The 14,016-nt window shown below is 34.2% G+C and overlaps 1 protein-coding gene across 5 annotated transcripts in view; it reads left to right on the forward strand.

Moving 5' to 3' along the window:
• Positions 1–14,016, forward strand: part of HEATR5A (HEAT repeat containing 5A) — a 154,883-nt gene that overhangs the window by 32,002 nt on the left and 108,865 nt on the right. For all 5 annotated transcript variants that reach the window (XR_013485420.1, XM_078151399.1, XM_021004277.2 and 2 more), the window contains exons 8-12: positions 1,391–1,646; positions 2,285–2,440; positions 5,491–5,741; positions 8,283–8,394; positions 13,766–13,918. Coding sequence is in view for 4 of the 5 variants with exons in the window: in XM_078151399.1 (XP_078007525.1) it covers positions 1,391–1,646; positions 2,285–2,440; positions 5,491–5,741; positions 8,283–8,394; positions 13,766–13,918 (928 nt within the window). In the remaining variant the exon portion in view is untranslated. The remainder of the gene's footprint in view (positions 1–1,390; positions 1,647–2,284; positions 2,441–5,490; positions 5,742–8,282; positions 8,395–13,765; positions 13,919–14,016) is intronic.

The following is a 14,016-nucleotide window of genomic DNA, read 5'->3' on the forward strand; positions in this document are numbered from 1 at the left end:
ACACCTATTTAGGATACAGTATCAGGGTGTTTGGGATAATGTTGAAATGTAAAACTTCTCTAAAGTGAGTACTATGACACGTCATCCATCCCAAGTCATGGTGATTTGGCATATATTGCTTAAGACTTTTGAAGACATAGGTTTTAAGCAAGAGAGCTTTATTTTCACTTTGAGCTCAGGCAAAGCCAACTAACTCTAAAGAGGACTAATTTGGTCATTGTAGTACAGTTGGGTAGTTCTTTTGTTTCTGAAGTCTTGTTTTCTTATTTCTGATGGTTAAACATATTTTTCAGTGTGCTTACATATTTTAGCTGTCTTAAGGTGTAATTGTCGGTGACTGATGTTATTAGATGAAGAATTGTTAAAAAAAAAACCCACCATGTTGCCATTTTACATCGTTTCATTTCCAAAATAAATGTTAGTATATATAAGCTAAAAGAGTATTCAGTTCTCAAACTGCTGTTAAATCTTCAAGAAAAAAAAATTCCCAGAATATTTGGAAGAGGTTTCCAAAAATGACTAGTATAAAAATAAAAGCATCAGTAAAACTTGTTTTAAAAATTTTACCTCTCTGTTGCAGAAAACTCAAGAAGACCCTAGAATAATCCCATTCTTTAGTGACATTACATTTTGTTTGTAGTTTGTCATTTAAAGTCTGCTATTGTATACATAGCCATTGTATTAATATTTTTATCATCACAGACTTACTTAAAATAGTAAATTCATTTGTAATGGTAAATGAATTCTATTGAGGACTTGTAAGAAACAAGGATATGCAGAGGAATGGTTGTTTTTTGGTAACTAAATTTATCAAATAGTTCCATATATTATCTTTTCTTTGTTGTGGTATCATTGGACTTTGTATCTCTGGTGAAGTCGAAGCATTAACATTCATGAAAATAAAGAATAATGCTGGATCACTGTTAACATTTACTCCTTTTCAGTCCCTAGAGCTGAAAGCTCTTTTGAGTTATGAATTTGTTGCATAATAATTCTTAAGATGTTTTTTATATTACATTTAGGATTACATGTTAAGAATCTCAGATAGCTGGAAACTGTTGTTCAGTGAGGCCAGAGACGATGTTTTATGTCACAGCTGCCTGTGATGGTACCCTAACATTTCTCACTCTCTGAAACAAAATAAAATAGACAGGCAGATTGAATGAAATCAGAGTTGAAATGCCCATACATTGTAGCTGTGGCTTTAAATGGAAAAGGACTTGATCTAATATTAATTTAGTGCACTATAGCTTTCACTGAGAAAAGATTGCAGTGTTCAAAAAAGAAAAGAAAATCCAATTTTTTCAGTGTATTCTGTGATAAGGAGAATATTAATATTTAATTGAAAATATTTTCGTTTTGACTGTCAGACTCTTCCATTCTTTTTTAGGCATATGTGGTATTTATTTCAACACTAGGAGGACATTGGCTAGAGAGGAATTTTGCCACCTTACTCGCTCATATCCTAAGTCTTGTGTCGCAGTCTCACCCTAAAGCAATCCAAACTCAGATGGATGCTATCTGTTGTCGTCGCTGTGTTTCATTTATCCTTCGCACTACTATAGGAAGTCTTCTTGGAGAAAAAGCTCAAATTGCTGCTGCCAAAGATATTTGTCAGGCCATCTGGAAACTAAAGAAAGTCGTTGGTATGGGACTAATGAAATTATCTTTTTTTTTAATTAATGCTGAAGTAATTATCATCTAGCCCTGTAATACTGACACTTCAGAAAATATAGTGCATGCAAAGTGCAATAACATTCACAATTTTACCATCCATCTCAGCTGTGTTTTTTTCTAAGTAAATACCAATTTAACATACATGTACACACACACGCATGCACACACACGTATTTAATAACTATGTCAGAAGTATTTGCCTAACTTGAGAAGCTAATGTGCTTTTGAAATCAGTTAACAGAATCCCAGAATTGGAAGGGACCTCAGAGGCCAGCTACTTTAAAACATACCTGACCAAGAATCTCCTTTAGGATATTGTTTTTTCCTTATAGTATTAGCTCCTAAGTTAGTGAAAAAACATACACACATATGCAAAAACACACACCACCTACACATGATATTGTGCATTGTGGATGTGAGATGCTTAATCTGAACAGATTAATAACAGTTATTATAACCACTGCTGTTTTGAGCAGTTCAGAGAGTTTCACCTAAGAAAAGTCAAATTGTACATGTTCTTCCACGTTGTCACTCCCTACTACATACTCTGTCTTCTGTGTTATAGAGAAACTGTGTATTGCATAGCTAATATTTGCAGTTTTTTCAGATGCTGTAATGAGTGAAGGTAATTTGGAAACTCGACCTGGTTCCACAGATGTCACTGCCAGCCAGCATGTGCTAGTGTGTGCTTTACAAGAACTTGGGAATCTTATATATGGTCTTGGCACAACAGCTGCACCTTTATTACAGGATTCAAGTGCAGGTAGTAGTTTGTTCTGTTTATCTTAGACCCTTACTTTTAAAAAATTTTTAATTTTTAAAAATATTAAGTGCTTTAAAGATCTACTTTAGTAAAGGAACCTCTTTTATGTGGCTGATTTTAAAAAGACTGCTGTTGTTTTCATGAAGTATGTATAGCAAATGGATATTTTAAAAAGAAACACAATTTAACTTTTATGCTTTATTTATAAATGCAAGGAGATTTTTCCTTTTTTAATTTAAGTGCTTTTAGCTAGCTCATATTTTTCTCAACCTTTATCCAGGTAGTATGGTTTAATGGATAGTGAAGTGTCCTTAGAATTAAGAAGACCTTGGTTCAAGTTCTGCCACTGACACCTACTAACTCTGTGATCTTGACAAATCATTTAATTTCTCAGTGCCTCCAATAACTTTATTAGACAATATAATTTGCAGAATAGATGCCCATCTACATTAATAGAGAGAATTTCCTCATCAGGAATTTTCTAAACTTGTGAAATAATAGGACTAGACCAAAGTTTATGCAAATGTATTCCCAGAGCCATTCTCTACAATTTCACATACAACTAAGACATAATGTTTCATAAGTCACAACAAATTTAGTTATTTTAAAAATGTTTTTCTTATGCTCTTTTTTTACCTTGCTATTTTTCAGTGACTTCTACCTCCCTCCAGCCCCAGGACCCTTCCTTGTAAAAAATAAGTAAAGAAAGTCAGGAATCACTTATTAAGGACTTACTAGGTGGATGGCACCTTGCTAAGTGCCAGGGATACAAAAAAAAGAAAAAAAGCAGAGTCCCTGCCCTCAAGGAATTTACATTCTAATGAGAAAAAATAACTTATAAAAGAGAGCAAAACATATCAGCCCATATCTGAAAATTTATATCTTACAGTAGCTAGGTGGCTCAGTGAATAGAGTGGTGGGTCTGGAGTCAGGAAGATCTGAGTTCAAATCCACCCTCAGATACTTATTGGTTCTGTGACCCTGGGCAAGTCCCTTAATCTCTGTTTGCCTCAGTTTCCTTAGCTGTAAAATGGGGATAATAACAGCATTTACCTCTCAAGGTTATTGTGAGAACAAATGAGGTAATATTTGCAAAGTGTTTAGCACAGTGCCTGGCACATAGTAGGCTCTATATAGATGCTTATTCTCTTTCTTTTACCTTTTTGCATTTCTCACCTGTAATCTGCTACACCTCTGCCAAGAGATCCTCTGAAATCATGATTGGTTCCTGCATTGATTAGAATTCTGAATTCTTTCCATATTAAATCTTCTTTTATGTTATTGTGGACGTTAGGCAAATTGATTTTCTGGTTCTGCTTTACTCTGCTTGAGCTCATTCAGATTTTGCCAAGTTTCTCAACATTCTTCATATTCATAATTTCTTAGAACACAATACTATCATTGAGTTTTCAAGGACTTTTCAAACTAACATGATTTCTCAGCTTATTAGAAAAATATCACTCAGCATCATTATTTGATACTTATTCGTGTCATTTGGCCTGTAGGCAGCTCTCTGAGAATGCTTTTCCTTTACAATTGTATGTGAAATAATTGATTTTAGGTCTTTTATCACAGAGTTGAACATGTATGATTTATGTAGTGACGTAAGACTGATGCAACAATCTTTTTAGAAATTGATATAGATACAATACACTGTTAGTGATTACAGAAACAATAGGATCTCTTTGTGTGAATCTCATTGAGAAATCAGGCTGACTTAAATTTATTTTCAGTATTGTTCAGATAAAACAACCTGATGAAGTGGATCCATATTGAATGGTTAATAAAAAGGTATACCGAAATAGGCTAGGAAAGACTTAGAATGCTTTCTTCCCCCCCCCCCACAATAGTAACCAGTTTTAGGTCCTAGGACCAGAGAACAAACAGAGCATTGACACAGTTTAAAGAATGTAACTTTTTTGTGAGCTGACCTAGTTTAGATCTATCTATAAAAGTGATTATTTTTTAAAAAGAAACAGTGTTTAGAATCACATCTCTTGGTTTGACCTTTAGATAACTCAACAACTAGTCTATGAGTTAGAAGAATATAATCTCTATTCATATGACTAAATACATCCCCTATTTTTCTCACATCTCCAATCACCTTTCAAACATCTAAATCTAGATGTCCAGAAGACATCTTAAACTCAATATGAACTTATTATCATTCCCCCAAAATCCCCCATGTACACATCTTCCCTGTTACTGTAGAGGGTGACATCATCCGTCTGTTCCTCAGGCTCACAACCTAGGAGCAATCCTCTGCTCCTCACTGTCTCTTGTACACCCACATCCAATCTGTTGCCAAGGTCTGTCGATTTCACCTTTGTAACATCTCTGGAATACATCTTCTTTTCTCTTCTGACACTGCCATCACTCTAGTGCAGGCGCTCCATCACCTCATACCTCGGTTATTGCAGTAGCCTGCTAGTGGGTCTGCCTGCCTCAAGTCTTTCTCTACTCCAATCCATCCTTCATTCAGCCAACAAAATGATTTTCCGGAAGTGCAGGTTTGATCACGTCACTCCCTTACTCAGTAAACTCCAGTGGCTCCTTATTGCTTGCACAATTGTACTTCCTAACCAGTCTTCTCCAGCCTTTCCAGTCTGCTTACACTTAGTCCCTATGACATGTACCCTTTGATGTGGCGACACTGGCCACTTGGCTGTTTCACAAACAAGACACTCCATGTCTTGGCTTTGGGCATTTTCTCCAGCTGTCCCCTTTGCCTGAAATCCTATCCCTTCTTTGCTCCAACAATTGACTTCCTCAGTTTTCTTTAAAGCCCAACTGAAATCCCACCTTCTACAGGAAGCCTTCCTTAACTCCTCTTAATTCCAGTGCTTTCCCTCTGTTAATCATTTCCTGTTTATCCAACATATAGCTTGCTTTTCATATATTTGTTTGTATATTGTCTTCCTCATTTGCCTCTTTTTGTATACTAAGTGCTCAGCACATAGTAGACACTAAATAAATGTTTATTGATTAATTGATGCTAAGTTAGCCTTCTCTCTGTAAAGATTCGTTATTTGTTTATTCTTTTATTCCAGGGATTCTTGACAATGTCATTTCAGTTATTATGCATCCTAGCATTTCAGTTCGATTAGCAGCAGCTTGGTGTTTACACTGCATTGCTGTAGCATTGCCTTCCTACCTAACTCCACTTTTGGACCGTTGCCTTGAACGACTCACTATGCTCAAATCTTCACCTGAAGCTGTGACTGGCTTTAGTTTTGCTGTGGCGGCTCTGCTAGGAGCAGTAAAGCATTGTCCTTTAGGAATTCCACATGGAAAAGGAAAGGTAATGATTACATAGTGTATAATTTTCCATATGCAGTGATGCTGTTTCAAGAGCTCGCTAATCATCAGATGTGAGGGTTGGCCTAGATAACCTCTTCTACCTCTAAATCTTTGATTCTGTGATCCATGTTTTCTTGGAAGCTGCAACAATCTAATGAGACAGCTAAATGTGAGTAGCTTTCTGAGAAATATGAGGAAAAATTCTTAAAGCTAAATGTTACAATTATAACTATAAATATGATTGTTTTAAAAGAAATATATTGTACTATTGGTTCCAAATTCAAGGAATATCATCTTCCAGATTTTTGAGTAATGTTGTCTTCATCCCATGGCAGAGATGTGCTTTGAAGATTTCATTTTGTTAGGTACACTTCTAGGAAAATTAACTTTAAATTTCATTTACCTAAAAGTGATTCTCAAGAAATGCAGTTCTTGTGAACTACACACTTTCTCAAACTGATAAATGCCATAGTTAACATAGTACATATTTAGTAGATTGATGCTTTAATAAGTGGCTTTTAAAAAATACTGTGGCATTTTACCTTAAAGAATTGAACAAAAAGAAGTAGGGTTCATAAGCATCAGAGAAGAATTTTTAGAGAAGCTTTGTCAGAACTGGTAAATTACAGCTGGAAGAAACTGCTGTTTAGGGACAAAAGCCCTTATTATTCAGACTTCCATGCCACTCATTTAACATTGCCAAGTCACTACTCCCCTTCTTTTCCCGTCAGTGCTATTACAGCATTATTGAGTAAGAATGGGTAGTAACTTTATCATTTTATTCTTTAGTAAAGCAAGTGTCAAGTATAGAACTTTGCCAGGGACTGAATTTTCCTTTTCACTATCTGTTTAAAATTATTTCTGCAGAACTCATTAACCCAGACAACATCACTGCCCCCTACAACATTATGTTTTATATTGATTTCCTTGGAGAACAATCCACATGACCTGGTATAAATAGGCTAGATTGAATTAATTCTACCTATTGCCATTTTTTAGTAATGTGAGGTAAAATTGAAATATAATTTCCCATTGTTAAACCTGCTAACTGGGATTCATTTAACAAACCTAAATTATTCCTTTGTTTTTTTGTCTAAGAAATAGTCTCGTGAATTTGTGTTTCTAATTTAGCTTTAAGTGACTTTTAAAAACAAACAAGTTATCCGAGGCTAATTTTTATTTAGTATTTGGGTCCTTCTTCATCCCCAAAAAATGCAATAGCAAAACTGAAGAAAACTATTTACCTGACTATAAAATTCTTCCTTTGCAATTTTTCCCCACTTTCTAGCTGTGATCAGGGATAGAATATTATCTATGAAATATGACTGTAAAATAATGACACTTATCTTTATAAAATACTCATGTCAGTTGGTCTCATTATTTTAGTTCTTCCTCAGTCAATAGCCTGTCAGTCTGTTCATTAATACTTCTTTGATTGACTAAAGAAAATGAAGTATGGAAACAGATGTTTGCTTTAAGTGGAGGCTTATCAGGTGTCGTAGTGCCTTTACTTTAGTATTACCTGTGGAGTACTGCAGTGTTAACTGTTAAGATCAGCGTGTGGTTTTTGGCTTGATTACAGTGATGAAACCCAAAGTCTAAAATGAAATTAGGCATGCCTAATATTCTGGAAAACATTTGTTTTTTCTGTTTTTTGTTTTGTTGTTGTTCTTGTTTTGTTTGTTGTTATTGTTGTTGTTGTTCTGGTTTCCTAGAAAACTTAAATTCATTCATAGCTAACATCCTTTTTCTACATATGATTTCATTGATGAAAACATAGGTCTGAACCTTCCCAAAAAAGCAAGTCTTGGAGCAATATTCTGTGTACATCAGAATTATGTGCACTGCACTGTCCAAGTCTGACATAGCTCTTGTCCAAGGGGGCTTAATTATTGGAAGTACCAAAGGATCTCATTCTGACACAGTCTTAACTAAGAAAATTATTCAGAAAAGCTTTCCAAGTTACTAATATATTCCATAAATTACATTAATTTTGTAGTAGTACAGTATTTTGTTAGGCATGTGTAACAGCAGTAATGGTTCGTGACTTGGTATGCTTGATACTCAGGTAAGTGTCTGCTTTCATTTGATTTTTAAGTATGAAAATTCCTTCTGCTAGAGAAATTTGACTTGTTCAATTTTATGGAAAGGATGTTTTAGGAAGGAAATCAGAATATCGTTAATGAAACTGACTATGAGGAGATCACATATTTAGGAGAGAAGCCATTTTAAAGTTAGTATACGAACTGTTTGAGCCAGATTCATTTTACTATATTGCCATAATGGAGTTATAAAATATTTTCTAGTCACAACTTGGTTGTACTATATCTAACATTTTAGTAATTAACTTAATAAACAGTCTGTTGAAGTGGTTATGATTATGCTTATATAATATGGTCTCATGGCATAGACTTCAAGAAGCAGGGCTTTCTAGCAACACCTGTGATTTATATATATCTAATATTTTGAAATGTTGTTTTAAAAATATTATTTGTTCAGCTTATGTATTCTTTGGGTCTTTTTTCCTTCTTATTATAAATAGATAATTGTGATGTTAGCAGAGGATTTGTTATGTTCTGCTGCTCAAAATAGTCGCCTTTCAGTTCAGCGAACACAAGCTGGATGGTTGCTGATAGCTGCTTTGATGACATTAGGTAATTGGGTTTTGGAAATTTTTTATATTTCTGAGTGCATCATTATGTTTTGGGACTGCAAAGGATTCTACATGTGTATGATAATATAATAGAATAAATTTAATTATGTAATTATAAGAAAAATAATATGGACATATCTTCAAAATATTTATAATAAAATATAATTTAAAAAATAATTTAACAAAAAGTAACCTACCTGTTATTCTCTCTTTGTTTTTTTTTAATCTTTATCATTTTAAATCTTTGTTCTTTTATGCTTTTCATTTAAAATTATGTGTTTATAAATTGTAGTAAATGTGCATTTAGTTCAGGTTCTGTTTACTTTGCATTATTTTGTGTCTTTCTATTTTCTTATATTCCTTATGTTTGTCATTTTAAATTGTTCTTCTAAAACCCTATTCCAGGACCATACTTTAAATATGGAGATGAACCTGTGTTTTCAAAGAGCATGCCCCTAGAAATTGTATCTCTAGCAGGTGCAACCCAGCAGGAAAGGTTTCTAGAAAGATGCCAGTGATGAACTAATTTAACTATATGTTTTGTCTAAGAAGGAGAGAAAGGTCATTACCAGAAGGCTAGCCTCCAGGTGATGAAATTTCTTGGGCACCAAAACTGCAGAAAACTCTCTGAATGGAGAGGAGTGCATTCTGCACATGTGGAGGGACTATTCATGCTACTGAAATCATAGATCCTTGACCTGTTAAAAGTTAATGGTGCTATAATGTTTGCATTATGTTGATAAACCCCAAAAGTTAGTTACTTTTTGTTTGTTTTTGTTTTGTTTCGCTAGGCAGTGGGTTAAGTGACTTGCCCAGGGTCACACAGCTAGTGAGTGTTTTGTGTCTGAGGGCAGATTTGAACTCAGTTCCTCCTGACTCCAGGGCTGGTGCTGTATCCACTGCGCCACCTAGTTAGCCTGAAGTTACTTTTTAAAATAGATACCAAACCCAAGGAGATAAATGAGGATAAGAGTAGTTAAGTTAGGAGGCTCTTTTTATTCCAGAGATGCTGCCTGGGGATGAAATGTTTTTGGAACACAGCTAACATATCTTCCGAGTCAGATTATGTGCCATACAAGAAAATATCACATTATTTCATGGTCCAGGGTCCTTTTGTTCTTTTCTTTTCTTTCATTTCCTTTTTTTCTTTTCTTTTTTTTTTTTGGCCAGAAATTTTTCCACTATTTTACCCATGTTGATCACCATTCTTTTCAGTAGATTTCACTTTAAATATCTTTTGGCTATTTAAAAAAAAAAAACAAATTTACCCTCAAAGAATTATGATTCTACAGAGTTTTAGATATTTGAAAGAATTTTAAATATTTATTCACTTTACTTATGGTTATTCTGTGTATGTTGCCCTGCCAGTATCTTCAAATTTTTATTTTGTTGCTTTATCATAGTTTTATTTTACTGTAAATTCCTGCTTCAGACTATAGAAAACTTGTTGCTCACATGTAATGAACTAGATTTGTAAAATGTTATGACTTTTTGGTATTTATTATGTAGCTTAATTTTAAAAGAAGCTGAAGTCTAATAAGTAGTTGATGAATGACAATATAATGCTTAGTGTTCTTCAGATATGAGAAACAATCAATTTTATAAAAGTTTATTAAAACAGTACTTCAGTTACTGATTATGTAGAAAGCAAATCACATTAGGTAGTGTCAACCCTGGCTACAAAATACCATACTGTCCTGAAAGTAATTCCGTAAAACGTTTTGTATTTCATATTTATGGCAATATTTTTAAAAGACAAGAAGTTTTGATTCTTTTTCCTGAAGTCTCTTTTCTTTTATGCTTTATCACTACAAACTTTTCATTTTTACCTTTTGTACCTCAGTCTAAACTTTTGTGACTGAAATTCTGTTTAGCATACACAACCTATTCTCTTTTATTATTTTCAGATGCTTCTTTGAATTTAGGCAGATTATTTTAGCTCTAACCTTAGAGTTTGAAACCATATTTCTTAAGCCTTTTTTACTTCTAAACTTCAAAATTTATGCTGCCCTTATTTGACCCTCTCTCTCTCTCTTCACTGAAGTACTACTTACTGATGGCATTGTATTGACCCTGCATTATCGAAGGCTATTAGCAGTTTTTTTCCAGCCTAGAAAGGCTTTGAATGTGGTCCTGAAAGATCAGCCTTTCTGTGTCCATAAAGACATCACCAGAAGGTTAGTTACCAGGTGATGATGTATTTTTAACCGCAGCCACTCAGGGAACTACCTATTAAGAAGTTAGGAGATTGTGATCTACGTTGACAGAGGAAATGCCCACATTGATGAAATAATGGATGTTTTAAATTATTAAAGTAGTTGTCTTAACCAAGTGACAGTGTTAGATTTGGCCTCATTTTTCCTTTAGGCATTAGTTCATGAACCACTGCAAGGGCCACTCATTAAGTTTTTGCTTTGTATTCCAAGGGCCTAGCAGTATCTTGTACACAGTGGGCACACAGTAAATTTTGAATTGATTTGAATAGTTAAAAAATTGGAAAAAGTTTTATTTTTTCCCTTGATTTTTAGATAAAGCCATATAGCCCTTCATTTACTGTATCCCACCACTAGATGGTACTCATAGTCCTATAAGGCAAAAGCTTGAATGAGTTTTCAAAGAATCTTATATTTGGCAGGGACATCAGAGTCATTTATTCTAACTTATAACCTGAACAAAATCCCTTCTACGTCATACCTGACAAGTGGTAATTCAACCTTTGCTTGAAAGCCTCTGGTGTAAAGAACCTTGAAAACTTTAGTTTTTGGGTTGTTTTTTGTTTGTTTGTTTATTTGTTTTTAGGTAATTGGAGTGAAGTGACTTGCCCAGGGTCAAGTGTTTGGCCTGAGACCGGATTTGAACTCAGGTCCTCCTGATTTCAGGGCCGGTGCTCTATCCATTACGCCACCTACCTGCCCCCCTTGCAAACTTTAAAGGACTGCATAAGTGTCTGTTATTACCACTCCTATCTTCTTTCAAACCCATTTCATTTTTGAATAGTTTCAGTAGGAATTTTTCCCTTACATAAAGCCTAAATGATCTTTTCTGTAATTCTTACCTGTTCCTCCTAAATCATTGTCTCCAGCCATCTGGAGCAAATATAAGCACTCATTCATATGAGGACTTTTCAGATATTTGAAGATAGCTATCATATCCTCCCATTGTCTTCTCTTTGCCCAAGTTAACTCCCCACTTCATTCAGCTGATCTTTATATAATGGTCTTGAGGTCCTATACTATTCTGGTTTCCCTCTTCCAGATGTGCTTTCCTTTATCAATATCCTTTCTAAAAATGTGGCACCAAGAATTGAATATAGTGCTACAAATATGGTCTGACTAGTACAAGACATAGCAAAACTGTGACCTCCCTGGGCTTAGAGACTGCTCTTCATCTGTACAGACTAAGATTACGTTACCTTTTTTTAATTCAGTGTTACATTCTACTATATCAAAATATTGAGAAACAGGCAAGTCATTATATCCATAATATTTAACTTAGAAGAAGAGAAGATATGAGGAAAATATGATGAGGAAGAAGAGATTTTCTTTATTATAATTTAAGTCAATCCTTGATTTTAAATTTAAAATGCCTATCTTCCTTTTGGATGAGTACTGTACTTTCTGTAATTGTTTGGCAAATAGCTTAGGCTGTGACTCTTTTTTAATCATTGTTTTTTAACTCTCATTGCTTATTGCTGTAAAAATGTTTAAATAACCTTTCAATATTCATAAATTCTGCATCTTTTTTTATATCTTTTCACTAAAATTTTTGTCCATCATATTTATCGTATGTCTAAATTTGGCACAGAAAAAGTTGTTAACATAGGTATTACTGTCCTCAGAAAGTAGACCCAGTGTTAACTGTTAAAATGCACATTCAAGTATTTATAAAGAAATCTAGTCTTTTTTAAGAGGTAAAGAAATGTTCATATTAAGAACTCCATGAGAAGTATGATTTAATAAGAATAATAATAGTATTTATCTCTCATCTTGAGGTTTGCAAAGCACTTTACAGATATTATTTTATCCTCACAGTAACCCTGGGAAGCAGGTGTTATTATTATCCCCATTTTACAGATAAGGAAATGGAGGCAGACAGAGGTTAAGTGACTTCCAGAGTCACACAGCTAGTAAGTACCTGAGGCTGGATTTGAATGCAAGTTTTTTTGGACTCTTAAGTCTAGTACTTTATCCTCTACATCACCTTGTTACCTCTCTATTTTTTATTTATTTTTAATTTAATTTTTTCTTTTACATTTTAAGTTCTGAACTCCCCACCTACCTTCCTCCCCAACCCGCACTAAAGAAGGCCACCATTTGACACAGATCTCTCTGTGTGTGTGTGTGTGTGTGTGTGTGTGTGTGTGTGTGTGTGTGTGTGTGTGTAAAACTATAGTATGCATACTTGCATTTATCAGTTCTATCTCTGGAGTATCTTCCTTCAAGGGTCGTTTGTACTTGATTTGAGTATTTATAATACTCAGTAACTTAATCATTCACAGTTATTCTTCAAACAATATTGCTGTTATTGCATACAACGTTCTCTTGGTTCTCCCCTTTTCATTCTTCATTGTTGCATTCAAGTCTTTCTGTGTTTTTCTAAAATCAGCTAGGTCATCATTTCTTACAGCACAGTAGTATTCCATCACAATCATATACCACAACTTGTTTAGCCATTTCCCAGTTGATGGGTATCCCCTCAATTTCCAGTTCTTTGCTACCAGGAAGAGAGCTGCTATAAATATTTTAGAACATATAGGTTCTTTTCCTTTTTCTCTGATCTCCTTGGGAAACAGATCTAATAGTGGTATTGCTGAGTCAAAGGGTATATAGTTTTATAATTCTTTGGGCATAATTCCAGACTGTTCTCCAGAATGGCTGGATCAGTTCACAGTTTCACCAACAGTGTATTAGTGTCCCAGTTTTTCCACATCCTCTACACCATTTGTCATTTTCCCTTTTTATCATTTTAGCCAATCTGATAGGTATGAGATATCTCAAAGTTGTTTTAGTTTGCATTTCTCTAATCAGTAACCTTTTAGAAAATTTTTTCATATGACTACATATAGCTTTGATTTCTTCATTGAAAAACTGCTTATTTATATCCTTTGATAATTTGTTAATTGGAAAATGACTCATTCTTATAAATTTGACATTTCTACATAAATTTCTACATATTTGAGATATGAGACTTTTATCCAAGAAACTGTCTATAAATTTTTTCCCTAATTTTCAGCCTTCCTTCTAATCTTGGCTGTATTCTACTTATTTTTAAATAACTTGATTTTAACTTGGATGTGCTTATTTTAAAAGTGGCTAAGAATATAATAATTTTGTGTTTTACTCATTGCAAATGACAGTCCTAAAATATTACAGGCTCTGCATTTATCCATCACCATCTTCCCCGGGTGCTAAGATTATGGAAGTGTGTTTTCCCACAATCTTCTAAGGATCTAGAAACAGAGAGAAGTAGAGGAGACTCATTTACGTGGCAGGTGACCTTGGAAGGTCGTTCAGGTGCCCTCTGCGGTAAGTTGAGTTAAGCATTCTTCCATATCTGCTTAAGGAGCATGGTTATCACTTGGTGATTTTCTTACAATATAGAATTGATTTGGTGGTCTAAATCA

The sequence above is a fragment of the Phascolarctos cinereus genome, unplaced genomic scaffold, assembly GCF_003287225.1.
Source record: "Phascolarctos cinereus isolate Bilbo 61053 unplaced genomic scaffold, phaCin_HiC Scaffold_3;HRSCAF=262, whole genome shotgun sequence".
Lineage (NCBI taxonomy): Eukaryota > Metazoa > Chordata > Mammalia > Diprotodontia > Phascolarctidae > Phascolarctos > Phascolarctos cinereus.